Source organism: Pristiophorus japonicus, chromosome 15 (genome assembly GCF_044704955.1).
Source record: "Pristiophorus japonicus isolate sPriJap1 chromosome 15, sPriJap1.hap1, whole genome shotgun sequence".
Lineage (NCBI taxonomy): Eukaryota > Metazoa > Chordata > Chondrichthyes > Pristiophoridae > Pristiophorus > Pristiophorus japonicus.
The window spans coordinates 134536617-134563711 of NC_091991.1; the positions used below are offsets into that span (position 1 = coordinate 134536617).

At 42.5% G+C, this 27095-nt stretch overlaps 1 protein-coding gene across 2 annotated transcripts in view; it reads right to left on the reverse strand.

Moving 5' to 3' along the window:
- Window positions 1-107: 107 nt before the first annotated feature.
- Window positions 108-27095, reverse strand: part of rrn3 (RRN3 homolog, RNA polymerase I transcription factor) — a 60505-nt gene continuing 33517 nt past the window's right edge. For both annotated transcript variants that reach the window (XM_070900955.1, XM_070900954.1), the window contains 8 exons: window positions 23263-23395; window positions 19228-19358; window positions 15421-15551; window positions 11651-11835; window positions 10142-10250; window positions 8964-9116; window positions 8122-8209; window positions 108-6813 (listed from right to left, as the gene is read on the reverse strand). In XM_070900955.1, the coding sequence (XP_070757056.1) occupies window positions 6661-6813; window positions 8122-8209; window positions 8964-9116; window positions 10142-10250; window positions 11651-11835; window positions 15421-15551; window positions 19228-19358; window positions 23263-23395 (1083 nt within the window). In that variant the 3' untranslated portion in view covers window positions 108-6660. The remainder of the gene's footprint in view (window positions 6814-8121; window positions 8210-8963; window positions 9117-10141; window positions 10251-11650; window positions 11836-15420; window positions 15552-19227; window positions 19359-23262; window positions 23396-27095) is intronic.

A 27095-nucleotide genomic window follows, 5' to 3' on the forward strand; every position in this document is an offset into this window, starting at 1 on the left:
CATTTAATAGCGTGGGTCTAGTTAAAAGTACCCTTCAGACTGTTTTAAGGTCATTTTGTAAAATAAAGCTTAAATAACTCATACTGTAAGAAATACACTAATCTTGGATTCAATTTTATCTTCAAATTGTAAATAGTACAGTAACACAGGCAGTATTTTGATGAGTTTGAGGTCACATACATCAGTTTGAAGTCATATACATTACAAGCATAATATTCATGAGTTCTGATGAAAGGCCATCGACGTGAAACCGTTTCTCTCTCCACGATGCTGCCTGATCTGTTGAGTGTGTCCAGCATGTTATTTTTATTTAATATTCATGCAATTATGAAACACAAGACATTAATTTTTATATATTGACAATTATTTTAAACACTAACTTTATAATTGATATTTAATCAAAAGATGGTAGGAAAGGTGACTTTTGGATGCATCTTATTCAGCATTGCACCCAGACCATAATTTCCCCTCCAATTCAGAAAATAAATTCCTCGCCAAAAATCTACATTGTCTAAATAAATTGAAAACAGAGACCAGAATAAAATATATAGCTATACCAAATGACTTGTCAAAAGTGGAAAGATCCCCCCTCAATTCATCCAGAAAACATTTGTATTAAGTGCTACATTTGGACATTTGAATGAGTACGTCATATTTGGGAGACCAAGCCCAGCAATAAAACTTGCAGTGTAGTTCTACTGTAGAACTAGAATTCATTAGTATAAATTAATAAGCTTCAAGTAAGCCTAGAGATGCAATAATATTCATTTTTGACTGTAAAACTAACATTCAACATTTTGCTTTTAATCACAGGGAATGCCTATTATTATGGGCTTAATTCCATTTATAATAATTCCTACATTATCAATGGGAAAAAAGCTACTTCAAAACTAGTAAATACATTCATAATGAATTGACCATGAAATGCTTTAATATGTCCTGAGGATATGAAAGGCTTCATATAAATGCAAATTCATTCTTTAAGATTGCACTGAAAAGACAAAAAGACTACGTGACAGTCTCCAGAAATCGGAAGTCAGCACTTCACCTGGAGACTGAACTGTTACCGAGTAAAAGATGTCATAACTTTGTAATAATCTCAAAGCTTACCAATGCTGTTGAACATCAAGTTCTCACAAGTACATTCTGTAGCCTTGGAACTAAATGTTACTGTTATAATGCTGTGATGTAACACTTAGGGATTCAGATTTTGTTAATTTCGGCGTCTTTTAAATATTATGAATGTAATCACCTTAGTTTAATAGTGATCACTTGCACATTGGATGCTGCATCACGTCCTTGAGGCCTTATATGTGTGTTAATTGTAATTCTTTTCAGTACTGCACTAAATTGCACCTGGAAGGTAGGTGGGGGTATTGGAGGATGTGTTTCCCACTCACCTGGAACATGCTTGAGGCCTCGGGGATCGGAGAGGAATTTCTCGTTTTTTTCCCTAAATTAGCCCAAGTTTGGGGAAGGTAATGATGTGTACTGTAGTGGTATAACTTCTGCACAATAGGCTCAAGTGAACTCAGCTGCTCTTCACCTATTCTTGTTCCCTGTCTTCATATATTCACTTTAAGCATAACCTGGAGCAATTTTTTTTTTTATTGAATTGGTTGAAATAGGACATTTTCTGGGCCATTTTAAACTTCACTACACACCTCTAAATATAGAAGGTAATTTTCGATCAAATTATTCCAACATGAAAACACCAATACAAAAGCAAAATACTGCAGATGTTGGAAATCTGAAATAGAAACAGAAAATGCTGGACAGACTCAGGTCAGGCAGCATCTGTGGAAAGAGAGAGTTAACGTTTCAGGTTGATGACCTTTCGTCAGAACTGGAAAAAGTTGAGATATAACAGATTTTAAGCAGGTGCAGAAGCAGGGAAGAGGGGGAGGGAGGAAAGAACAAAAGGGAAGGCCTGTGATGGGGTGGAAAGCAGGAGAGATTACATTTCAAAATGGATGATAGTTCAAAGCAAAAGGAGATGTGAAGAAACAAAAGATGAGTTAAGAAGAGGTGTAAATGGGAATGGCAGATACATCAACAACCATCATGTGAAAAAAATAGGGCCCGAGGTTATGGTCTGAAATTGTTGAACTCGATGTTGAGTCCAAAAGGCTGTAAAGAGCCAAATCAATATATGAGGTGCTGTTCCTCAAGCTTACATTGAGTTTCATTGGAAATGTAAAAGGCCAAGGACTATAACATAGAAAATAGGTGCAGGAGTAGGCCCTTCGAGCCTGCACCACCATTCAATAAGATCATGGCTGATCATTCACCTGAGTGGGAGTGGAGCAGAGAATTAAAGTTACAGTCGACCAGAAGCTCGGGTCACACTTGAGGACTAAACGGAGGTGTTCTACAATGTGATCACCCAATCTGCATTTAGTCTCCCTAATGTCGAAGAGACCACATCGTGAGCAGCAAATACAGGATACTAAATTGCAACTTCTGTTTCACCTGGAAGGAGTGTTTGGGATGCTGAACAGTGGGAAGGGAGGAGGTAAAAAGGCAGGTTTTGCATCTCCTGCGTTTACACAGGAAGGTGCTGTGGGAAGGGGAGGGGCTGTTGGGGGTGATTGAGGAGTGGACCAGGGTGTCTTGGAAGGAATGGTCCCTTCAGAATGCTGAAAGGGAAGGGGAAGATGTGTTTCATGGTGGGATCAAGCTGGAGGTGGAGGCTGATGGGGTGAAAGATGAGGACAAGGGAAACCCTATCGTGGTTCTGGGAGGAAGGGGAAGGGGTGAGAGTAGAAGTGCAGGAAATGGAACGGACAAAGTCATGAGCCATGTTAACTACAGTAGAGAGAAGTTCTCGGTTGAGGAAAAAGGAAGACATATCGGAAGCACTCGTATGGAAGGTGGCATCGTTAGAACAGATGCGACAAAGATGAAAAAACTGGGAGAATGGAAGTCTTTATAGGAAGCGGGGTGGGAGGAATTGTAGTCCAACTGTGGGTGCCAGTGGGCTTAGTGAATGTTTGTCATTGGCCTATCTCCAGAAATGTTGACAGGGAAGTCGAGGAAGGGCAGGGAGGAGTTGGAGATGGACCATGTGAAGGTGAGAGAAGGATGGAAATTAGAAGCAAAGTGAATGAAATATTCTAATTAAAGACAAGAGCACGAACAGGCCCCCATAGTCATTAATATACCGGAAAAAGAGGGAGGGGACCCAAGTAGGACTGGAACAAAGAATTTCCACATATCCCATGAAAAGGCAGGCATAACTAGGACTCATGCAGGTTCCCATAGCAACACCTTTAATTTGGAGGACGAGAGTGGAGTTAAAAAGAGAACAAGCTCAGCCAGGCCGAGGAGGGTGGTGATGGATGGGGACTGGTTGAACCTACGTTCAAGGAAGAAGCGGAGCGCCCTCAAGCCGTCCTGGTGGGGGATGGAGGTGTTGAGGGATTGTACGTCCATAGTGAAAAAGAGACGGTTGGGGCCAGGAAAGTGGAAACTGATAGTGGTGGAGGGCGTCGGAAGAGTTGCGGATGTAGGTGGGAAGAAACTGAACAAAGGAAAAAATAGTCGAGATAGTAAAAAAATCAGTTCTGTGAGACAAGAACAGGCTGAAACGAAGGGTCTACCAGGGCAGTTCTGTTTGTGGATCTTGGGAAGGACGTAGAAGTGGGCTGTGCGTGATTGTGGGACTACGAGGTTGCCGGCCGTGGAAGGAAGATCTCCAGAGGAGATGAGGTCAGTGACAGTCTTGGAAACGATGGCTTGATGTTCCGTAATTGGGCCATGGTCCAAGGAGGTGTCAGAGAGTTGGTGTTCAGTCTCCGCAAGGTAGAGTTCGGTTCTATAAACAACAGCGCCATCCTTGTCAGCAGATTTAATGACAATGTTGGGGTTGGATTTTAGAGAATGGAGTGCTGCAAGTTCAGAGCGAGGTAAATTGGAGTGAGTGAGGAGAGCAGAGAAATTGAGACAGCCAATGTCACGTTGGCAATTCGCAATGAAAAGATCTAAAGAGGCCAGAGGGAGGGGTCCAATTAGAACGAGAATTCTGAAAACGGGGGAAAGGGCCTGCAGTGCAGGGGGAAGATTCCTGGCCAAAGTGGTGGGCATGGAGATGATGGCGACGGAAAAAGAGCTCAGCATCACGCCGAACTCGTAAGGGGATGAAGCTCAGGCCTTTGCTGAGAACTGATCGTTTAGGGTCAGAGAGGGGAAGGTCAGAGGGGACAGTCAAAACATCGCAAGTGTGAGAGATTGGAAAAAGGAATGGGATCAGAGGGAAGTGATGGGGAAGGTGGTACCGGAAGGCATTGGTGTCCAAGAGTTGTTAACGATCCTGGACGCCTGAAAGGGAAAATAAAAGTTATGTTAAAGCGCCGGATGAAGCGAAGGATGAAATGAAACTACGGACCACGACAGCTTTGAGATAGAGTCGGTGCTGCAGGAGAGGTTGAGAGTGTGCATGTGTCAGCGCATAGCATTGAGCATGGATTTCAGGATTCAGCGAGAGCAGTGGTTTGAAAATCTTGGTGATATCTGTAATCCTGGGTGGATCCAAAACAGGAAGGGTGGAATTTCAGTTGAAATCCACGTGGAACATGTTGGGAGTCAGAGGTAGTTGCTGAGGAAAGAGATGTGGCTGTGAAAGTGAATTTTGGCAGATATCTGATCAAACACAAGGGGAACAGAAAGCAATGAAGATGGACAAAGTAAAAGAGAAAAACGGAAATCCAGTCGGAAAGAAGAGCAGAATTTCTCGAAAAAAAGTGGTAGTGAATTAAACACCAATACAAAAGCAAAATACTGCAGATGCCAGAAATCTGTAATAGAAACAGAAATCAGGCTTTTTCAGCAGACAGCTAAGAACTTGCAACTTGTACATTCTTTCACTACAGCAATCTCAGGACTTGACTAAACTTTAATAAAATATAAGCTTACACTAAATGTCCTTAAATTTAATTACTCTTTAAAACACGCACAGTCTTCAACTTGTACAAGTGCTGAACTGGTATGAAAGTATAAATAAAAGTAAATATATTCATTATCATCTCCTTGTATCAATTACTTAATTACAATTTCCAAAGCATGCTAAATTCATCAAACAGTACAGCTTTAAATAATTACTCTACCTGTACCTTTCAGAACATGAAACTTATAAGTAAAGATTATATATAAAATAACAACAGGTGGCTGGTTAAATTGGATACAATACCACAAGTGCATTCAACCCCAAAACAAAATGGAGACAAACATTTGAGCAAAAGTATCCAAGACACAGGATAATGTATATTGCAGAGGTCATGATTAAACTATCAAATAGACATCTGTATTTAGTACAATGCAAAAACTTTATCAGACGGTCTAGAAGTTAAATTAAGCCATTGAAAACTGAAGAATTTTCACCAAATCTGTACTTGTACAGCATTAAATGACTACAGGACACGATCTCTTGAACCATGGTTCAAACTGTAAAGCCAAAAATGCTTGTACAGGTTTTGGTTAAAAAAACACATACATATTTCATTAACACTTTGTAACAAGCACTCTAGAATATGGTTGTAAAGACATGCAAGCTACCGAGTAGTTCCAATACTGCTCTAGGGTCTCTAATCTAAAATGTAACCCATCTTTCCCACTCTACTTTACCAGGCACCAAACTGCACAACAAATGGCCTGCCATACATTGATAACTTTTTGGTAGAAGTAATTAACATGGCTGTAATATGAAGCCAAGTAAATAAAAATCACAAAATTTTAAACCAGGCACCAAATGTTCCTCTACTTTCAGTTTCAGTATCTACTATATTTAGGCCAGGATTACAAAAGAAAAACATTCCTCAGTACCAGTGACAAAGATTCAGAGGTAAAATAGAACATTCTGGAAATGAACAGCATCTGAAAATTAGGTTCTGACAAACGTTTCATCGCAGAAGTTAACCAGTCTTTTTCAAATATGGATCAAGCTGTTCATTTTAAGCATTTTGTTCTCATCACAGATTTTCAGCATTCAAAGTTTTGCTTTTTACCTGTAATGAAAATTCTGACTTTCATTGAACTGCTTATTTTAAAAAGAAAAGTAGCCAAAGCCAGTAAGTGCAATAACAACAGAAAACAGAAAGGGAACAAACGGGAGATTAGCATCAGTCGCCTGCATCAAATGTAAAAATATACACCCTTCCCACAAAAACAAGTAGTGAAGGAATTTGAAACATTACTTTAATAATCCAGACATTCATAAGAAAAATCAGTTCTTGGGATTATAATTTCGGTATCACCGATTTGGAAACCATGACCACTGGTTTTGTATGTGTCCCTGTCTTGGCCTAGTAAGAAAATAAATTTGATCCCCCATCCAGGGGATCAAACGAGTTTTGAACCAAACCAAAGATAATTTAGGAAGCAATTAATGACAAATTGTTTAAACAAAAGCATAGCAAATGATAAGATTTACAATTTACTATGTACACAAATTTACAAAAATATTTACACAACAGCTGAATCAATTAGACAAAGGAGCTCAGCGAGTCGGAAGAAAAAGAGTCCAGACAAAAGCCAACATCAGTTCACAATGTTCCTGAACAGTCTGACATAGGACTTTCTTCATTTTAGCATACGAATGGAAAGCAACTTTTTTTTTGAAACTACATCTGAAAATTTGTACATTTATCTGATTTACAATTAAGTTCAAAAGTGATGAAGTGGAAACGTAACAGGTGGAGAGCCAACACTGCTAGGACTTGGCATGTGGGACTCAAAAGAGTTTGGCGTGATCTCAACAGGCTCATTTTGCAGTGACTCTCCTTTTAAGAAATCATCCTCTTCATCTTCGGCTGTGTCCTAAAAATTGATGTTAGAAGAAACATTAAGTATTTTAAAGTCAAATCAATACTACCCAGTTTCCTAGCAGTTACAGCAGTGGCTTAACAACCAAACTCAACTGAGTTCAAGTCCAATGTTTCTTTTGCTCAGATCTGCCTGTTGTAATAGTCAGGAGCCTAGTCAGTCATCAGGTGAAGAGAATTTTGGAATAGCAAAGTGTTTCACCTCAAGAACGAATTGTTGACTCATTGTGATCTGAGTGGCATTGATGGTAGCTGATAAGTTAGTAACCCGACCTTCGCGCTAAAGGCAGCTCTAGGTGTAATGAAAGGTGTCTTTAGCATTACCAAAATGTTCTTTAAAAAGTGCTAACCACTATAGTGCTTGCCTACTGAAACTTAACATTGGGTTTTCCTCAGAAACTTAAGCTGTCGTGACATATCTCTTTAAAATACTCCATCTCATTAGCAGTCACTAGTGCAGACATTTAAGCACAAGAACCCTCAGCAATACACTGACACAGGAATGGATGTTTCTTGAACAGGCCCTATGGGGGTGAGGGGTGTTCAAAGGAACCCCTAAATGGAGGAGATGGTGGGTATGGAAAATCATTTTCCTAGTTTCTCACTCCTGGTGATCATGACTAGTTCCTACTATACTTTACAAATTTGTTCTTTCATTTAGCCTTTGAAGTGCATTATTGGAGTATGTTATTGAATATACAGTAACTAGGTGATCAAAACTTTATTTGTACTTGGGTGTATATGGGACGAAAGGAAGAGCAGGGGATTTGCTAACTAGATCATGACCATTCAGAATTTTATAAATGGGATCGTTATTGAGTTTTTACTGCAATAACTTATCATCCAGTACTTGCAATAGTTAATATTGAAAGTCTGACTGGACAGGTTATTCATTCTGGTGTTTTACTCTCTGCTGATTGTATTTTCTGGTGCTACAGATTGGAGATTACATCTATGAATAGAGCTCTGGCTGCAAGTTTTGCTTAGTAACCAGCTGGAATAGCAGTCCTTTCACTCACTATTCAAATGGCTGTTAACCTGCTTCACAAGTATTGCACGCTGGTTATGCAGGTCAGCCTTCCTTTGTACACAACTTGTATTTATATAGTGCCTTTAATGTAGTGAAACATTCCAAGGCGCTTCACAGGAGTATTATAAGACAAAAAAAGAGAGAATTTCCCCACACAAAAATAACAGCGGATTGCTATTTATCTATAGAAAAAGGGCGTATTTCACCAACCCATTTCTCCATTTGCTACATTATGATAAAAAATATACTGTTAGAATAATATGCAGTGCCCACCAGTTTCATGATTTTCTGTGGAACCTGAATGTCCTGAAGGCTCAAATCCTCCCAGACCCGATAAACACCATCAAACATCTTCTTAGATCTGTCAGAAAAACAAATTATGATCTACATAGAAACATAGAAAATAGGTGCAGGAGTAGGCCATTCGGCCCTTCGAGCCTGCACCACCATTCAATAAGATCATGGCTGATCATTCCCTCAGTACCCCTTTCCTGCTTTCTCTCCATACCCCTTGATCCCTTTAGCCACAAGGGCCTGTGCTCAAATAATATCTAAATGAATCATTCAGTACTCGAGTATAACACACTCAACAGGTTAACAGTGTACTCATTTCAGCAGTGGATATACTGCCAATATTATATTAATGCGTTACAAAATAATGCTGAGAATAGCTATCAGAGTTAAAAGGACTGTAGCAGACTTGTTGCACTCCAAGATCTAGATATAAAAAATTTTATTGAAAACATAGATGTATTAAAAGTGAAATCTAATAGATTACAGATTCAAAAAGAAAAATATTACAACAGAACAAGCTAGCTGTTCTTTATCTAGAATATACAACACAGAAACAGGCCATTCGGTCCAACTAGTCTGTGTTGGTGTTTATACTCCACACAAGTCTTCTCCCATTCAATCTACTTCATCTCAGCCTTTCAGCATAACATTTTATTCCCTTTACTCTCTGTATTTGTCTAGTATCCTTTTGAAAGCATCCGCGATAGTTGCCTCAACCATTTCCTATGGTCGCAAGTTCCACATTCTAATCACTCAGAGTAAAGAAATTACTTTTTTTATTTCCCAATTGGATTTAATATTAAACACTACCATACACTAACCTTTTAAGAATATAAGGATCAAAGGGAAAGAAGCAATCAAGCGGATTAGTGCAAATCTGCACCAAGTCACCTCCAGTGCTGCTCCTAACAACTGGTATGAGCTGTCGATTGTTTCGTTCAATAATTGTATAGCAGAAAACTAATTGATACTTCCTGTAAAAAGAAAAAAAATACTTTATTACTATAGTTAGATTATGATCTCTTTAAGTATGCCCATGTTTATCTACCTTTATGTACCTTTGTTGTTATTTGGTGTTGATCAGATTATAAAAGTCAAACTACTGCCTTGAGATATTTTATATTACTAAAGCATGCTTCTGTAATTATCAAGTTCCTCAAGAAATCTTCATCAAATAGTAATAGTAATGCTTTACATTTTACAACAGTATTCAATAATGCATTAAGAATTATTGTTTAATAATAAAGATAAGATACACCTATAAATTCATGATTTTATTAAATGTCATCTCTGGTTTATGTTATCTATAGTAAAGACCAAGTCACAATTAAATCTCATTCATCAATTACAGCTAGATATAATTAAAAGCTGGATCAATTTCTGCAACCTGGTTTCACTTTAACAATAGTATCGTTGTTACTATAGGAACAGTCTTGGCATTCTACATGCGCATCAGTAGAAACTATGGCCAGAACTTTGAGGCTCCGTAACACCAGCAGGGCTTCACATAAAATGGGAAGCTTATTGGAAAATTGTGGCGGCATTGCCTTAAATTTTCCAACCACTGACAGTAATAGAAGGAAAATTATGGGCAATGCACTCACAATATTCTAATAATGCCGCGACAGTGCGTGACCCTGCCAGTGGTGCAGACCCGATGACATTCCGTCCTGCGTGTAGATCTTTAAATGTACAACACTGAAATTATAATTATCTTTAAAGTGTTCCCAATATACACATTGCAAAGTTAATTAGTGATAAACAAATCTAATCTAGAAATTGGTTCAGAGTTTAATAATTCAAAGTGTTACATTAAAAGATGTTTCAAGGCTTCTGACACTATTTTTAGAACCCTGCTGGAATATAGCATCAAGGATCCATATCTATAAATACTTTAACACACTTCAAGTTTCAAATCATTCAAATATGGAGTGCAATGCCAAACAATCTTTGTACTTGGGCCCAAACATATGTACTACCAACATCCAATAATACTCACCTAGTAATAGCTGCAAACAAGTTGACAACGGAAGGTAAACAGACTTTTAGAGGGTTCAGCTGGCACATTACCATACGTTCAAAATTTAGACTTTGCAAGTATGTCAAACCTGTTTACAAGGCAAATAATAAAACTAAATGCAAAGGAAATTCTACTTCATGTTTTTGAAACTATTTTAAAATTCACTGTACATTGCACCAATTTAAAAAGCCTTCAACAGAAACTAGAGTAATAAGAAAATGTCTAAGTATCATACTTTTAAAATTCTATGGCTTCGAATTTGGTGGAAGCTAAGTTCCGCCCAAAGGACCGCGGAGATACCAGACGGTACTTTGGGCGGAACTTTCATGAAAAAGTCCTGGAAAGACCGCCCAGCGGCAAAAAAGGACTTATGCCATGTATCTGGGCGGCAGATCCCAATCTCGGCGGCAAATGCAATCCTCGGCAAAGTGCCGCCAAGGATTGAGTCAGGCCCAGGGAGGGGGGAGCAGATACAAATTTTAAAAAACACAGGAAAACCTTCAGGGGACCCCATCCACCCGAATCGCTGGAAAGCAAAATAAAGAAGTTTACTAACCTTTATTTGCAGGTCTTCATACTTACTGTTGAGGTTAGACCTGCCTCCACGCGGTGGTCCTTTCCCCTGCTGCAGCAGACTCCCGCCCGGACCAAACTGGCAACTCGGCGGGCGGGGGGACACTTACGTGCGTTGCACACCAGCAGACGGTCCCCAGCGGTCTTCCCTCCCCGCCGGCGGGAGGCCTCCACCAAACTCGCTCGGAAGGGAGACCGCCCAGAAAACTCGGCGGCAGTGGGCAGCAGCAGGCAGTAAGTCCACCAAGTTCGGCACCTATATGTTTTTATTATTGTAATTCTTCGGCCTCTACCAATGTCACACTACAGCCGTCCACTGAGAGGTATGCAAGAAAAGCATGTATAGACTAACTCTCTGATTTCCCTGCCTTTCCTCTGCTGCATTCAATCCAGTATGCTAGTCATCTATAGCAGAGCATTTGAGAGCATCAACAGACTTATCAGACCACCTAGTTCGTTTATGATGTATTTTATATTTTCATTATTAATCCTCATTTCTTCTCTTGTATATCCCCTATACCACGGCCATTCCAAGGCAAGACAACGGGCTGTAGATCCTCACCAGGTTTCCACTAGTTCGACTCTATAGCCACCTGCTAAAAGAGCAGCAGCAAATTCTGATTATTCCTTCCCTAACTGTTGTGTGGTGTGGCAAAAAGGGGAAGCAGAATGCCTGACTTTCACAAAGTAACATCAGTTAATCTCAGTCTGTTGCTGTGAAAGTAATCATCCGGGAACATGCAAGGTCAAATTTGCAGAATACCACTGTGGTGCACAGTGCTCAGCGATGTTGCAACATCCTGCATTATACTAAACATCAAGCCTTATTTTCCATTTTGTGGAGTTTTGAAAAATGTATTTTAAAATTCCACTTTTAAAAAGGTACCAAATTTAATATAAAACTTAGTCAATCACCTTTCCTCAGATTTCCATCCAGTAATTGCTTGTAACGGAATATGAAGATGTAAAACACAGCTTGGCAAGCAGAGTAGAATGGCCCGTGGAGAGCCACATCACAGTAAGCTTTTGTTCCGGCATCCTGGCTGTCAATGTAGTGGTGTAACCAGGGAATCAGCAGATCCAAACAAGCCTTCACAGTGCTAGTCAAGAGAATGAAATCTTACTCAGTGAATGAGTTTATTATTTGTGCATAACAGATTCTAAGAAGCCAATTCTTGGGCATTCACTCCATTTAATTCAAATGTACAGTTATCAATTCTGTCACTTTCTAGTTTAGATATTAATCTTCCTTATTCTCTGATTCATATTCATTCTCGCCACTTAATCCAAGACATCCATATGGTTGGGCACTGCTACAGAACTGCATTGGGGTCAGAATGCAATAGGATCGTTACACATCCCATGAGGAACTTGAGGAAGGAAGGGGAAAAACCTGATCACCGCAAATGCAAAGTACATACAAGGGGCTAACAATTGGTGTAGGCCTGAAAACAGGTGCAGGAATCACGATGCGCAATCTGTCCACACCCAATGAAAGTAGTGCTGCCTTCTAATTAACAAGATTGATGTGTGCAGTCCAGCACTGAGAATGCCGCTGAGTGGCTGAACGCTCAGTGGGGGGCCCAAGTTCGTCAGAGGTGAGCTCTATTTAAAGCTAGCCTCTAGTTTTAAATACAGTCAGCGCTTCTTAAAGGGGAGGTGCATTCTGAATTCAACACCTCACTGTAATTTTGTCATGGCAACGGTCAGGCAGTTAAGGCTCAACAGGGCAGGGAAAGGACACCAAGGTTCTCAGATGCACCATTGGAGGCCTTAGTGCAAGGGGGTCGAACAGATAAGACAGGTCCTCTACCCTGAAGGCCTTCTCCCTGAGGAATTGGATCCAGTGCTGCAAGTAGTTCAATGACTTCACACGAGTGGTCAAGGTCAGTGAATGCACCTTCAAATGCCATATCCCACCAACTGCACCATTAGCCTCACACACTGCTCAATGCACCGCCCCCATCACTTACTTACCAGTAATCTCTATCAATCATGGCACATAACTCACAATTATAGCTTCACCTCACCCTCACACCACTGCTGCAAGACCCATACTCACATCTCACACCTTGCACACACTGCCAGCTATTCACGCATGACAGGCACATCACCCAAACACATTGTACCACACTCACTGACGCACTTCCCTTTCTCTTGTAAGCCTAGGTGGTGCATAACCGGAGACAGCAGCAGCTAATCAGCGAGGAACAGGCACAGTTGCATGTCCTGACCCAGCTGGAGGAGACTGTATTAGACATCATTGGAGGGAAGCTGAAACCATTGATGATGACGGTATGCTCACACCTAATCCTGCTTCTCAGAACCCACTTCCCCCTCATCCCACAATCTCTTCTCACTTACAAGCTGCTGATGTAAGCGTGCACATCTTGCTTCCCCCTCCCCTCACTACAACCCTTGTGGCTTTCTCCTTTCAGATACCCAAGAACTTCAAATTTCCCAGCCAGTGCAGGAAGAAAGAGAGAGTGATGGAGAAGAGGAGACACGGTCACTCAATCTGACACTCGCAGGCACCAGCTCAGAAACTGGCAGAGCCTACTTTAGAGGGTAGCACATGGCGATTCACCGAGCATGAGTGGCCTGCACCAGGGCAGGGGGAAAGGGATGTGCAGTTGCCAGCTCCCAGAGGGCGAGGTTGCACAGGAGTTCTTCTGCAGAGGATTCAGATGGGTCGGCCTTCAGAAGGGTGATGGGCATACACATAGAAATGCTTGGTTTCTTGGCAGGCCTGCCATCATTGTCACTGTAAAGGAGTCTGGCTCCAACCTTGTACAGGGCTTTACGCAGAGCTTGGAGCCCATGGTTTCCAGGACATTTGTGGACCCAATGATGATGTAGGGTCTGATGGGCGATGTCTCAGCTTCCATTGCAGCACAAGTGGAAGCCGCCCAACGTCTGAGTGCTGCAGTAGAAACTCAGGTTGCTCTCATCCAAGCCCAGCTTGCTGCCATCGTGGCTGCGTTTACCAGCATGGAAAGGGGCTTGCAGGATGTCACAACTTTCCAGCAATCTATCCTCCCACAGATTACTCGGGACTGCTGAGGCACCGCCCCGGATGAGTGCCAGTGGCTCCGTGGGACACAAACTTCACAAACTTGCTGTCCTCTCTCAGGCTGACATCATTCGTACTTCCATCACTGCCACTCTGCCAGTGCCCTTGCTGTTGCCTGTCAGCCAGAAAACCAAGATTGCTGTTGCCCATGCCGAGGTGGCACAGTCAATAGCCGGGCCTTCTAGGCCCAGGGTTGCTCGAGGTTGTCCTGCAAGGCCATCAGCAATCACCCCCACTGAAAGTCAGCAGCATTACATCAGCCATGCTGCAACCACTGGTGGACCACTTTGTAGAAGCACTGACAGGCAAAGGCATGCAGAAGTCAGGCACTAAGGGAATGCACGAGGGTGATTAGTTGACTTTGTTGTGTAGTATTTGATTGAATAATTTATAAATTAGATTTGGAATGTTTGCTTTGTGGTGGCTTTCATTTCATCTCAGCATTGTGGCCCAGAGAACGCGGTGATGTTCTGTGACAGAGGGAGGGTAAGAGGGGTGGGGGGGGGGGAAGAGAAGTGTTGAGCAACCGGCTATCATTCAGGGGAAGCAGTGTCAGATGTTGCGCTCACGGACAGCCCATCCGGAACATGGACTGCCTCCTCCCTTCCTCCTCGTCCTCCTGAGGTGGTCGTGGAATCCGTGCTGTCAAGGGCTGTGCCCTCATGATGGCCAATTTATGGAGGATGCAGCAGACACCTGCTCCGGTGATTACTGGAGGGTTCCTTACAAGCGGACACAGCAGCAAAACCGTTGCTTGAGCACCCTAATGGTCTGCTCAATGGCATTCCTCACAGAACCACAGCTGTCATTAAGAGTGCTGCCCACGAGTCATGGGATTGCGGAGGGGAGTCATCAGCCAGGTGTAGAGTGGATAGCCCTTGTCGCCTAGCAGCCACCCTCAGGTTTGAAGTGAAGATTGCTGGCACAGTGGACTGGTGCAGGATGAGGGCCTCATGACTCCTGCCAGGACACCGGGCATTCACCATCATGATGTGCTGGGCGTGGTCGCTCACCAACTGCACATTAAGTGAGTGGTACCCTTTGCGGTTATGGAACTTCTCACCATTGAGATGTGGCGCCTGCAAAGCCACGTGCGTGCAGTTAATAGCGCCCTGCACCATGGGGAAGCCTGATATCCTGGCACAGCCACGTGTGCGCTCCTCCAGCTTCTCTCGGTTTAGAGAGAAGACAATGAAGTTCCCTCTCCTCGAGTACAGAGCCTCGCAGAAGCTAGGCGGTTGCCTTTTAAAAAATCAGCCTAAACTACTACTGACACTAAGGTGCCAAATTGTGCAGTCAAGATGTATAATACAGTGCGTGTGGAGACTGTGCACCTTTACAGGAATAAGTCACCCCAGCAATATATTTTACACTGGTGTCTCACTATCCTAATCATAATAATACATAGGATAACAAGTAGTGCTTTACCATGTGGTATTCATTTATAAAAGGATTCCTATGTTAGTGACTTTAGGGCAGTCAAAATATGACTTAAAATCTCTGCAGTCGTCCAACAACAGTGCTCATCATCTAAAAGCCAGAATCGACATGCAAGATTAAACAAATAGAACCAAATTATAATACAAAACTATGGGACCTGCTGATTACTTACATCACAGGAATATAGGTTGCTCTGGCCAAAAAACTTCCAATGTAACCCGCAGCTGCTTGTCTTATTACTGCAGGATTATTAGGATTCTGCATCATCTTCCAAAGGTGTTCTAGAAAAGCCTCTGCCAGTCCCTGAAAAATTACAGGGAGAAAACTAACTGAATAAGCATTTTATTCACCATAATGTATTTGTAGGGCTGCTGCAATAAACTATGTTCCTCTGTGGAGTGCTTATGGTGAAAATTGATTAATCGGAATTCCAATGTTAGATTGATATCCTGAACTTGCACAAGACCCATTAGGGAGACATTTCTGCTTGGAAGCTTTACCTATAGGGATTCATTTTCCTCTGGAGATGAAACAAAGTACATGCTCCATTGTAAGTACTAAGTTGAATGGGGCAAAAAGCCTCTTCTCTTTCCACAATAATGTTTGAATAAAGTCGATCATTCACTGTCATCTCCAATGGTAGGTTTCTCATTTGTGACAAAAAACAATGCATTTTTTGCCTGGGTCAGATCATCATTTTGGATTTTGGATTGCCAAATACTTTGAATGACCTGCTTGATGGGCTCCCATCCAAGTATAATGGTAGCTATCATGCTTACACACCAAGAACTTCCAGAACTACACGTGTCTCTGGGCACAATACACACACAAGGTTAAAATGAGTTATTGCTAGCTGCTTACTATAAAGCTGGAGGGAATTTACATTACACACAGCCTAACATGGAGATATATGTAGTGCTGGAAGTCTTTGGTATGCAGGTATGATAGCAAGCATTGTACTTGGATGAGAGCCCATTTAGCAGGTCATTCAAAGTATTTGGCACAGATAAACGAAGATACCTGGGGGTCGAAATTCACCGTCTTCGAAGGGACGGCAACCGCGGAGTTTGGGCGGTCCACCAAAAAAAAAAAAATCGATCGGCCGCCGCGGTCAGGTACTTTTCCCTCCCGGAGCCATATTCAGCTCAGGGAGGATTTCAGCGGTGTTCACTTCCGCCGAAAACGGCACGGTGAAGCCGCAGTAAATGAGGATTTCCAGCAGTGAGCTCTGCAGCCTGCAGGCCGCTGGAAAGAGACTACCACAGCGAAGTTCACCGAGGAAAAGGTAGGACTTTTCCCGGCAGTGCCCCCGTGAGGTTTTCAATGCGGTGCTCGAACGCAACACTATTGGGGCCCTTTGATAGGTAAAAAGTTTTATTGTTTATTATTATTTCATTTTTCAGCACGCATACGCAGTATTTATCTTTTGATATAGTTTTATTAATTAATGGTATTTATATTTCATTTCCCCTGGTCCGCAATATTTATCTCTTGATATAATTATATTAATTGTTTTGGCTCCATTAAACCTGCTGAGTGCTGCTCAGAGATTTGCACATACCCTGTACTTTTGTACAACTTTCAGGTCTGACTCTTTAGTGGGCTGCAGAGACCTGCTTGGCAGGGTTCACCCTGAGGATGGGAGGAGTGTTGGGAGGGTGACACCTGGTACACCTGCTCAGAAGCAGGGCAGCACGCAGGAGAAGGCATCGCCGTCAGCACCATGTAGACAGGCAGCGGGCAAGGGAGGCAGCAGGCAAGGGAGGCAGCAGCCATGATTCGGTCATTTTGTGCCAGACCAATGTGCCCGACGTCTTCACCGGCCCGAATCAGGATTGCGGTTGGCTGCTTGGGGACAAGGGATATCCCCCGTGGCTGCTCACTCCTCTACGGAATCCCAGGACAGCACCAGAGCATGCATACAATAATGCTCATTGTGCCACCGGGTGCATCATCGAGCAGTGCATAAGCATCCTTAAGCAGAGATTTCGGTGCCTGGACCGCTCTGGTGGCACCTTGCAGTACTCTTCTCAATGGGTCTCCATGCTGCACAACCTGGCCATCATGAGGGAACAGCCGCTGGAGGTCGAGCCAGCAGTACCACCTGAGTGGGAGGCGCAGGAAGAGGAGGAGGATCCCCGTTGCCCTAGAGCTAGGAGGCGTCGACCCATCGCCACCCTGGAAGGGCTGGGTGCAGACTGGCCAGCACCCTCACATATATGGAGGTGCCAGACACCTCTCCTGCAATCTCCCTCCATGCAATATATATTGCCTGTCTGCCAGGTCTCCCCAAGTCAGAAAACAGTATTCTTCTTCTGTTCTCCACACCATCCATCAGTGCCTCCAGCTCCATATCAGTGAACCTGTTGGCTCTCCTTTCACCTCTTACACCAGTCATCCTTCCAAACTTCTTCCCCCCCCTCAGGGCCTTGCTGCAAACCCTGGCCTTTAAAAAGGCCACGGAGCAGCTGGCTCATTAGAAACCCTTACCTGCAGCTGAATTTCTCAATGGTGATAACACTCAAATTAAGACGGCCACACCGCTGAAAAATCCACTTTGGAAGGGTTCATTACGGCTGGAACCCATTTGTTCACCTTTGGAGCTGAATATGGGATGGCCCAGCCACGAAAAAATTTCGGCGCTAATGGCCACAAAAAGGTGGGGGAGAGCACCAGCTTTCGGGCCCCTGAGCTAATTTAAAATCGGAGATGACTGACACCCTGGGGCAGTGGTTTGGAATGACAGGTGTGTCTGGAGTAAAGGTATGAATCAAGCCTGGAAGAAGAGCGGGACAAATGATTCTTTGTATATCTCTTTTGACAGCTTTGTGGCTAGCAGCTTCTAAGTGTGGGTATAAAGTATGCTGTATGGTATCAGTTCATCAATAATGAAGAGATGAAGGTGATCTGCTCTATGATTTTACTTCCCCAGTTAATAATTCAATGACTATGTTTCAAAAGATAGCGCAAGGGAAGCATCTTTGTTGATTGGTAAAGATAATGGGCTGGAAATTCGGCGACTTTGCGACTGGATTTTTGGTGCTATTTCACCTTTTTTGGCGAAAACCTGGTTGGCGGAAAATTCGGTGACGTTTTGCAGCGGCAGTTTTCAAATACCGCTGGAGAGAGGGCCGCCGCCGTGCAAGACTAGAAATATCGCTTTCGTCAAAAATTTGGCTGTGGGCGCACCCGCATTTCGCACATAAAGTACCGACAGGGGAAAAACCTGTCGTAGCAGGCCTGCCAGCAGAAGTATGAAGAGCTGCAAAAAGGTAAGTTAAAGTTTTTATTTTTTCATTCTTTTGTAGCGATTCGATAGATAAGTGACTTGTAAATGTTGTGAATTTCTTTTTGTTGCTTTTTCCAATTTTTTTTTGTGGTGTTTTTCGACCTTCCCAAGGCCCAACTCGCAGCGGTTGGCGAGGATCGCGGTTTGCACTGCGAATCCTTGTGCAACGCCGATTTTTACCGCTGCGCAAATTCAAGCTTGAATAGCGATAGCGTTTGATAGCGATAGCGAAGTCATAACGGTAATTTTGGTGAAAAAATACTGTTATCGCTTAGAACCGAATTTCCAGCCGTATGACTACTATAAGACTAGTATAAATATGCTATTTGTACTGAATACTATTATTTACCTATTTAACTATTAAATAAGTGTTTGTTGATTTATAGCTGGAGCCTCAGTCTGCTATAGTATATTCAACTGCATACTAAAGATGAGGTCATGTGGTGGCACGTGGTCTATTTCAATTAGCCAGAATGCAGACAAAGATCCTCTGTTCAATCCTGGGACCCTGCTATATTTACCTAGACACTAGGCAGATAAAACAAATCTGGTTTGTAAGGGACGCAGGGTCGATTACAAAATTTTAAATTTTCCTTGCAAAAATCGATACCATCCCTTAACTTGGCTATTACTCATTTTGTGTTTTTTTGTTACAAAAATCATCAATCCATGAAAATATCTGATACTTACCAACTTGAAACTGCAGATATAGAACATGAAGTACTGGACATGACAAGAAGCATGAGTGCGTATGACCAGTTTATCAAACACTACGATCAAGTCACGGTACAAGTCTTTTGTCCTGGTCAGCTCCAACTCACCTACAAAAGACAAAGTAAATGAAGTAAACCAAATATTTACTGCAGAAATATATCTCAACTCAGACTCAGCATGTTACTATTTAAAGGAGATGTTTAACAACTTTGACTGCTGTGTCTTATTGTAATATAATTCACTTGTATGAATTGCAACAGATGAACAAAAGAGGAAAAATATTGCATTATCTACCTTTGATAAAGTTTTCCTCATTTTTGGACCACGATTGTCACTGAGAGTACATTCCCTCTCTCCTATCCCCCCCAGTTCTTTTGCTCACCTGGAGAGGTTGGACTCTTTTGTTACACACACATTTGCTTTGTTCTATCAACATGTGTTTCCACAAAAAGGCCTTACATACAGCCCAGCTAGGGCCTTGGCTGGAATAGTGTGAGGATTTAGCCTTAACGCATGCTGACATAACAGACACTGCTGCAAAAAATAAATTCAGTGCATGAGACTTGAGATATTTTGACAATGTGAAAAGGTGCCATATAAATACAACCCACCACCCCCCCCTCGCCGCCCCGCCCCACCCCACCCCACCAATCTGCTCTCACATTTGAAATCTTTTTTAGGTGCGAGATAAACAAATGAACTGAGTGATTATTCCCATTTTTCCTCCCCCCTCCCCACAACAGTACAGCCGAGATTAAAAACTCGGAAAGACCAAGAGAGACAATGCTCCAAAGTACAACACCACTACACCAATAACTTCAAAAATAATCTGGTTTAAAAGCTCATGATTAAAATGCTATTTTGGCAGACCCTGTAAAACATTCACTCCCATCCTCAATAAAAGCATCCATCATTTTTAGACTAGTGCTAACACAAATGTCAATTGACAATTTTGAAATTGAAACGTAAACAGTAAGAGCTAGATAGATAATATTTGCCCTTTATCAAATTCAGTAACTGTTCAAAATTGAACAAATTTTACTCTTGCTATTATAAATAACTCCTTGCTCAGGCATCAGTCCTCTTGCCTTCAAAACCACTCATCACGCCCTCTCAAAAAATTACCTTGATCTTCTGTACATTCCAACTACCATCCCATTATTAATTATTTTTCCTCTCCAATGTCCTTGAATGAGCTGTCAGTATCGAACCTTGTATATAGCTCTCCCAAAATTATTTTTCCAAATCCCTTCTATCCAGTTTCCATCTGCCCACAGCACCAAAGACAGCTTTAGTCAAATTCACTAATGATATCCACTGCAAATGCAAACAAGGTGTATTATCCCTCCTTGTTCTCCTCAGCCTCTCCACACCGTTCAACACGGTCAACCACTCCATTGTCTCCCACTTTCTCTCCTTTGTGGGACAACTCTTGAGACTATCACTACGCGTCACCTCCAGAGTATCCCTAGATTCAATCCTTCATCTCTTTCTTTTCCTCTTTTATATTCTGCCCCTTGGATACATTATCCACAGGCATGGGGTCACCTTCCATATCTATACTAATGACACCCATCTCTACTTCTCCATTGCCACCCTGGATTCCATCAGCTCTGTCTCATCAGACTGCCTGTCTAAAATCAAGTCATGGATCAACTGAAACTTTCTCTAACTGAACACTGGGAAATCCAAAGCTACCATTGATTTAGAGATGAGGAAAGTTTTTATATATAAATATATATATATATATAAAATATATTTTATATTAATGTATATATAGGGTTGTGAAGTTGCGGAATACACTTAATTAATTCATTCATGTAGTTAGTCTTGAAGCCAATGACGCGTAAACATTTAACAATAGGTTAGGTAGTTGAAGGAAAGGGGGTAAAGGAACATGGAAATAGGGAAGTACAGAGGATTAGGACTAATGTCGTGTGGAGTATGAACATCAACATTGACAGGTTAGGCTGAATAGCCTGTTTCCATGTACTATGGTAATTCTATGTACTGAGCTTCCACCAAAAACCCTGCACCATGACCACCAACTCCATCCCTCTCCCCAGCAGCTTGCTCAGGTTGAACCAGATGGTACACAACCATCAGTATCCTATTAGGCCCCAAGTTGAACTTCAAACTTTATTCATCAAGACCACTTACTTTTAAGAACATAAGAAATAGGAGCAGGAGTAGGCCATACGGCCCCTCGAGCCTGCTCCGCCATTCAATATGATGGCTGATCTGATCATGGACTCAGCTCCACTTTCCCCCTCCGCTCCCCATAACCCCTTATCATTTAAGAAACTGTCTATTTCTGCCTTAAATTTATTCTATGTCCCACTTCCACAGCTCTCTGAGGCAGAGAATTCCACAAATTTACAACCCTCAGAGAAGAAATTTCTCCTCATCTGTTTTAAATGGGCAGCCCCTTATTCTAAGATCGTGCCTTCGAGTTCTAGTCTCCCCCATCAGTGGAAACATCCTCTCTGCATCCACCTTGTCAAGCCCTCTCAATCTTATACGCTTCAATAAGATCACCTCTCATTCTTCTGAATTCCAATGAGTAGAGGCCCAACCTACTCAACCTTTCCTCATAAGTCAACCCCTCATCCCCGGAATCAACCTAGTGAACCTTCTCTGAACTGCCTCCAAAGCAAGTATATCCTTTCGTAAATATGGAAACCAAAACTGCACGCAGTATTCCAAGTGTGGCCTCACCAATACCTTATATAGCTGTAGTAAGACTTCCCTGCTTTTATACTCCATCCCCTTTTATACACCATTGGCCTTCCTGATCACTTGCTGTACCTGCATACTATTCTTTTGTGTTTTATGCACAAGTACCCCCAGGTCCCGCTGTACTGCAGCACTTTGCAATCTTTCTCCATTTAAATAATAACGTGCTCTTTGATTTCTTCTGCAAAAGTGCATGACCTCACACTTTCCAACATTATACTCCATGTGCCAAATTTTTGCCCACTCACTTAGCCTGTCTATGTCCTTTTGCAGATTCTTTGTGTCCTCCTCACATATTGCTTTTCCTCCCATTTTTGTATGGTCAGCAAACATGGCTACGTTACACTCAGTCCCTTCTTCCAAGTCGTTAATATAGATTGTAAATAGTTGGGGTGTCAGCACTGATCTCTGCGACACCCCAACCAGAGAATGAACCATTTATCCCGACTCTCTGTTCTCTGTTAGTTAGCCAATCGTCTATCTATGCTAATATATTACTCCCAACCCTGTGAACTTTTATCTTGTGCAGTAACCTTTTATGTGGCACCTTGTCAAATGCCTTCTGGAAGTCCAAATAAACCACATCCCACTGGTTCCCCTTTATCCATCCTGTTCGTTACATCCTCAAAGAACTCCATGACTTCCCCTTCATAAATCCATGCTGACTCTGCCTGATCGAATTTTGCTTTTCCAAATGTCCTGCTACTGCTTCTTTAATAATGGTCGCCAACATTTTTCCAACCACAGATGTTAGGCTAACTGGTCTATAATTTCCTGCTTTTTGTCTGTCTCCTTTTTTAAATAGGGGCGTTACATTTGCAGTTTTCCAATCTGCTGGGACCTCCCCAGAATCCAGGGAATTTTGGTAAATTACAACCAATGCATCCACAATCCCTGCCGCTACTTCTCTTAAGACCCTAGGATGCAAGCCATCAGGTCCAGGGGATTTATCTGCCTTTAGTCCCATTATCTTACTGAGTACCACCTCCTTAGTGATTGTGATTGTGTTAGTCCTTGTTGACAAATCTCTCTAAGGTATTTCCTCATATCATCCCTGCACCTGCAACAATTCTCTGACTGCCGCCTGCCCAGAGTTTCTCACTTGGTGGAAGCGGTTTTTATCTTAACTTTTGGAATTCCCTCCCTAAATCTTTTTGCCTTGATACTTCACTTTTTAATCATGCATTTGGTCAATTCCAATTGCATGGTCTCCTTTGTGAAACACTTTGGGTTATTTTATTATTTTAAAGGCACTATACAATTGCAAGTTTGTACCATTGACGTAACAAACGTCCTTTATGTAAGCTAGCAAAACAGACATCAGAATATCCAATCGTTCAGCCACTGGATGGGCCATCATATCATTTGGCAGTACCAAATTAACTTTCTGCTTCTCTTCATCCTCATCCTGTAGAGGGAAAAGACAAAAATCAGCAGGTCACGAGAAAGAAAAAACAAATTTTTTTTTTGCATTTTCACGGGAACCATTCTTCTCATGTCAGGTAGCAGCTGGCATGCAAAGATGGTTTTCATCACTTATTTCCAACTGGATCTGCCAACCCAATGGTAGGGATGGGGGTGCTAGGCGAGGAACTGGACAGTGTTGGGCCGATAGCAAAGACAAGGTATTTGCCCAGCTCCAGGCTTAGTTCATGTATTACTTGTTCAAATTGACGTGTCTCACAGGCATTTTCCGACTGCAAGTAATAAACTATGCTAGATGTGATTCATACATTAACTGTACTGTTATTGAAATATTCTACTGATAGCACTCACCTCTCATTTAAAATCCTTGTTCTCTATCGCCGACTCAACTACCATAAAAATGTTCTCACCAAGATGTTTTCACTACTTTCCTCCCTTGGCCTCAGCACCGAGCGGCTTTTTATCCTCAGTAATTTCAATTCATCATGCTCTCTCTCCTCTGAGTTCACTGCCCTCCGATCCTCCTTTAATCTTCCCAATTTATTTTCACAGCCACTCCCTTTGACCTTGCCATCTCAAGTAGCCTCGCTACTCCCATCATGTCAATCACAGGTAAGGCCATCTCTGATCACGACCTTGTATCACTCTCCACCCATATCCCCCTTCCCACACCCAAACCTACTTCCTTCTATGTCCGCCCCTGGAAAAAACTCTCTCCCAATTCAGTTACAACTGCACTTTCAAAATCCCTTTTGTTTAGCCCTTGGCCCTCCATTTACCACGATATTTCTGCTCAACCACACCCTCACCTTTGGTGCCCTGGACCTCATTAAAACCATTACTCTCTCTCACCCTGACGTTTCCTCCGGTACGGCCCTCATCGCCGCTCCCTTAAGTCCAAGGGACGCAGACTTGAACGGATATGACGGACAAGCAGTTTAGCCTTTCACCGCAAGATCTGACTGGATCACATAAGGCATTATTGGGGCCCGCTCTCGTCTGCCATAACTGCTCACTATCCCAGGATCATCCTCGATTGCAAAGATAACCTGCTGTTTCTTTTTTCGACTGCAAACCATTTTCTTAAACCCCTCACTCCTGTCTCCTTCACACTCACCTCCAATAAGTACGAGGAGCTCATGGACTTCTTTGTCACTAAGACTGAGATCTCTGCCACTTCTCTCCCTTCCCCTAGCTCACCAGGCCTTACTTCCTCCAAGGATCCCCCCTGCCCTAACCGTGAACTCGCATTTTTTCTAGTTTCTCGCCTATCTCCCCTCATGTCTTCTCTCAGCTCATTTTATCCATGACACCCACTTCCTGCTCCCTCAGCCCTATTCCCACTAAACTGCTGACCACCCAACTTCCCTTCCCTTCCTGGCTCCCATGTTAGCAGACACTTCTCTCTCCTCATGTACTGTCCTAATCTCCTTCAAACAACCCTTAACCCCTCCATCCTTGCAAACTGCCGCCCCATCTCCAACCTTCCTTTCCTCTCCAAAGTTCTTGAACGTGTTGTCGCCTTACAAATCTGTGTCCATCTTTCCCGGAACTCCATGGTTGAATCCCTCCAATCAGGTTTCCTCCCCACCACGGTACCGAAACAGCAATCAACGTAACAAATTACATTCTATGTGACTGTGCCAAAGATAAGCTATCCCTCCTCGTCCTTCTTGATCTGTCGGCAGCCTTTGACACGGTTGACCACTCTATCCTCCTCCAACGCCTCTCCATCGTCATCCAGCTGGGTGGGATTCCACTTTATGGTTCCTCCCACACCAGTACCTCTGGAATCCCGCACGGTTCTATCCTTGGCCCCCTCCTATTTCTCATCTACATGCTGCCCCTCGCTGACATCATCCTCTCTGCATCTACCCTGTCGAGCCCCCGCAGAATCTTTTCTGTATCAATAAGATCACCTCTCATTCTTCTAAACTCCAATGATTATAGGCCCAACCAATTAGATTAACGTCAGTGGTGGGAAAGATAATGGAATCCTTACTCAAAGATGTGATAGAAAAACATCTAGAAACTGAAAGTATAATAAAGAGCAGTCAGCACGGATTTCAAAAGAGAAGGTCATGCTTGACCAACCTTATTAGATTCTTTGAAGAAGTACCAGAAAGGATAGACAAGGGTAATGTAGTAGATGTAATATATTTGGATTTTCAAATGGCCTTCGATAAGGCACAACACAGCAGACTCATGACTACGGTCAGAACATGTGGAGTCAGGGGACAAGTAGCAGAATGGATAACAAGCTGGCTAAAAAAAAGAAAACAGAGTGGTGGAAGATAGTTCCTCAAACTGCCAAAAACTGGGAAGCGGTGTTCCACGAGGATCAGTGCCAGGACCACTGTTGTTCACCATTTATCTAAACAATTTGGACTCGGGGATCGAAAGAACAACTTCAAAATTTGCAGATGACACCAAATTGTGGGGTTAATATCGAGAAAGAACGCGATATAATGAAGGTAGACGTTAATAAACTTGCAGAATGGGTGTGTAATTGGCAAACGAACATCAATTTAGATAAGTGCGGGGTGGTCTATTTTGGCAGGAAGAATAAGGAAACCACACACTCCTTGGGAAATAAGAATGTAAATGGGGCAGAGGAGCAGAGGGAGCGGAGATCACAAATACACAAATCACTGAAAGTAGCGACGCAGGTTAATAAGACCATTAAAAAAGGGAACAAAGTACTGGGGTTGATTTCCAGCAGGTTGCAATTGAAGAGCAGAGAGGTTATGTTAAACTTGTACAGGACCTTGGTTAGACCACACTCGGAGTACTGTGTCCCTCCCTTTCTCTGTAATCTCCTCCAGCCCCACAACCCTCCAAGATATCTGCGCTCCTCTAATTCTGCCCTCCCCAATTGTGCATCCCCAATTTTAAATCGCTCCACCATTGGGGGCTGTGACTTCAGCTGCCAAGGTCATAAAGCTCTAAAATTCTCTCCCTAAACCTCTCTGCCTATTTACCTTTCTTTCCTCCTTTAAGAAGCTCCTTAAAACCCATTCTATGACCGTCATCTGCCCTATTATCTTCTTATATGGCTCGGTGTCAAATTTCTATTTGCTAACGCTCTTGTGAAACGCCTTGGGATGTTTTACTACGTTAAAGGTGCTATATAAATACAAGTTGTTGTGGTTATCTTTTAGACATCTTTACTGTAAAGTTTCCAAATCAAACTGTGGTATAGTACACACACAATCTTAAAATCCACCATACTGACAAATATAGAAAGATAATCTATCCCAATTTGCTGTTCATATTTCAAAGCCTTATCAGATGCTAAATTTACACCATTATTTAAAGAAAGGTAACTTCGATGGTTTGAGGCGTGAATTAGCGAGAATAGACTGGCAAATGATTCTTAAAGGGTTGACGGTGGATAGGCAATGGCAAACATTTAAAGATCACATGGATGAACTTCAGCAATTGTACATCTGGAATAAAAATAAAACGGGGAAGATGGCTCAACTGTGGCTAACAAGGGAAATTAAGGATAGTGTTAAATCCAAGAGGCATATAAATTGGCCAGAAAAAGCAGCAAACCTGAGGACTGGGAGAAATTTAGAATTCAGCAGAGGAGGACAAAGGGTTTAATTAAGAGGGGGAAAATAGAGTACAAGAAGAAGCTTGCCAGGAACATAAAAACTTACTGCAAAATCTTCTATAGA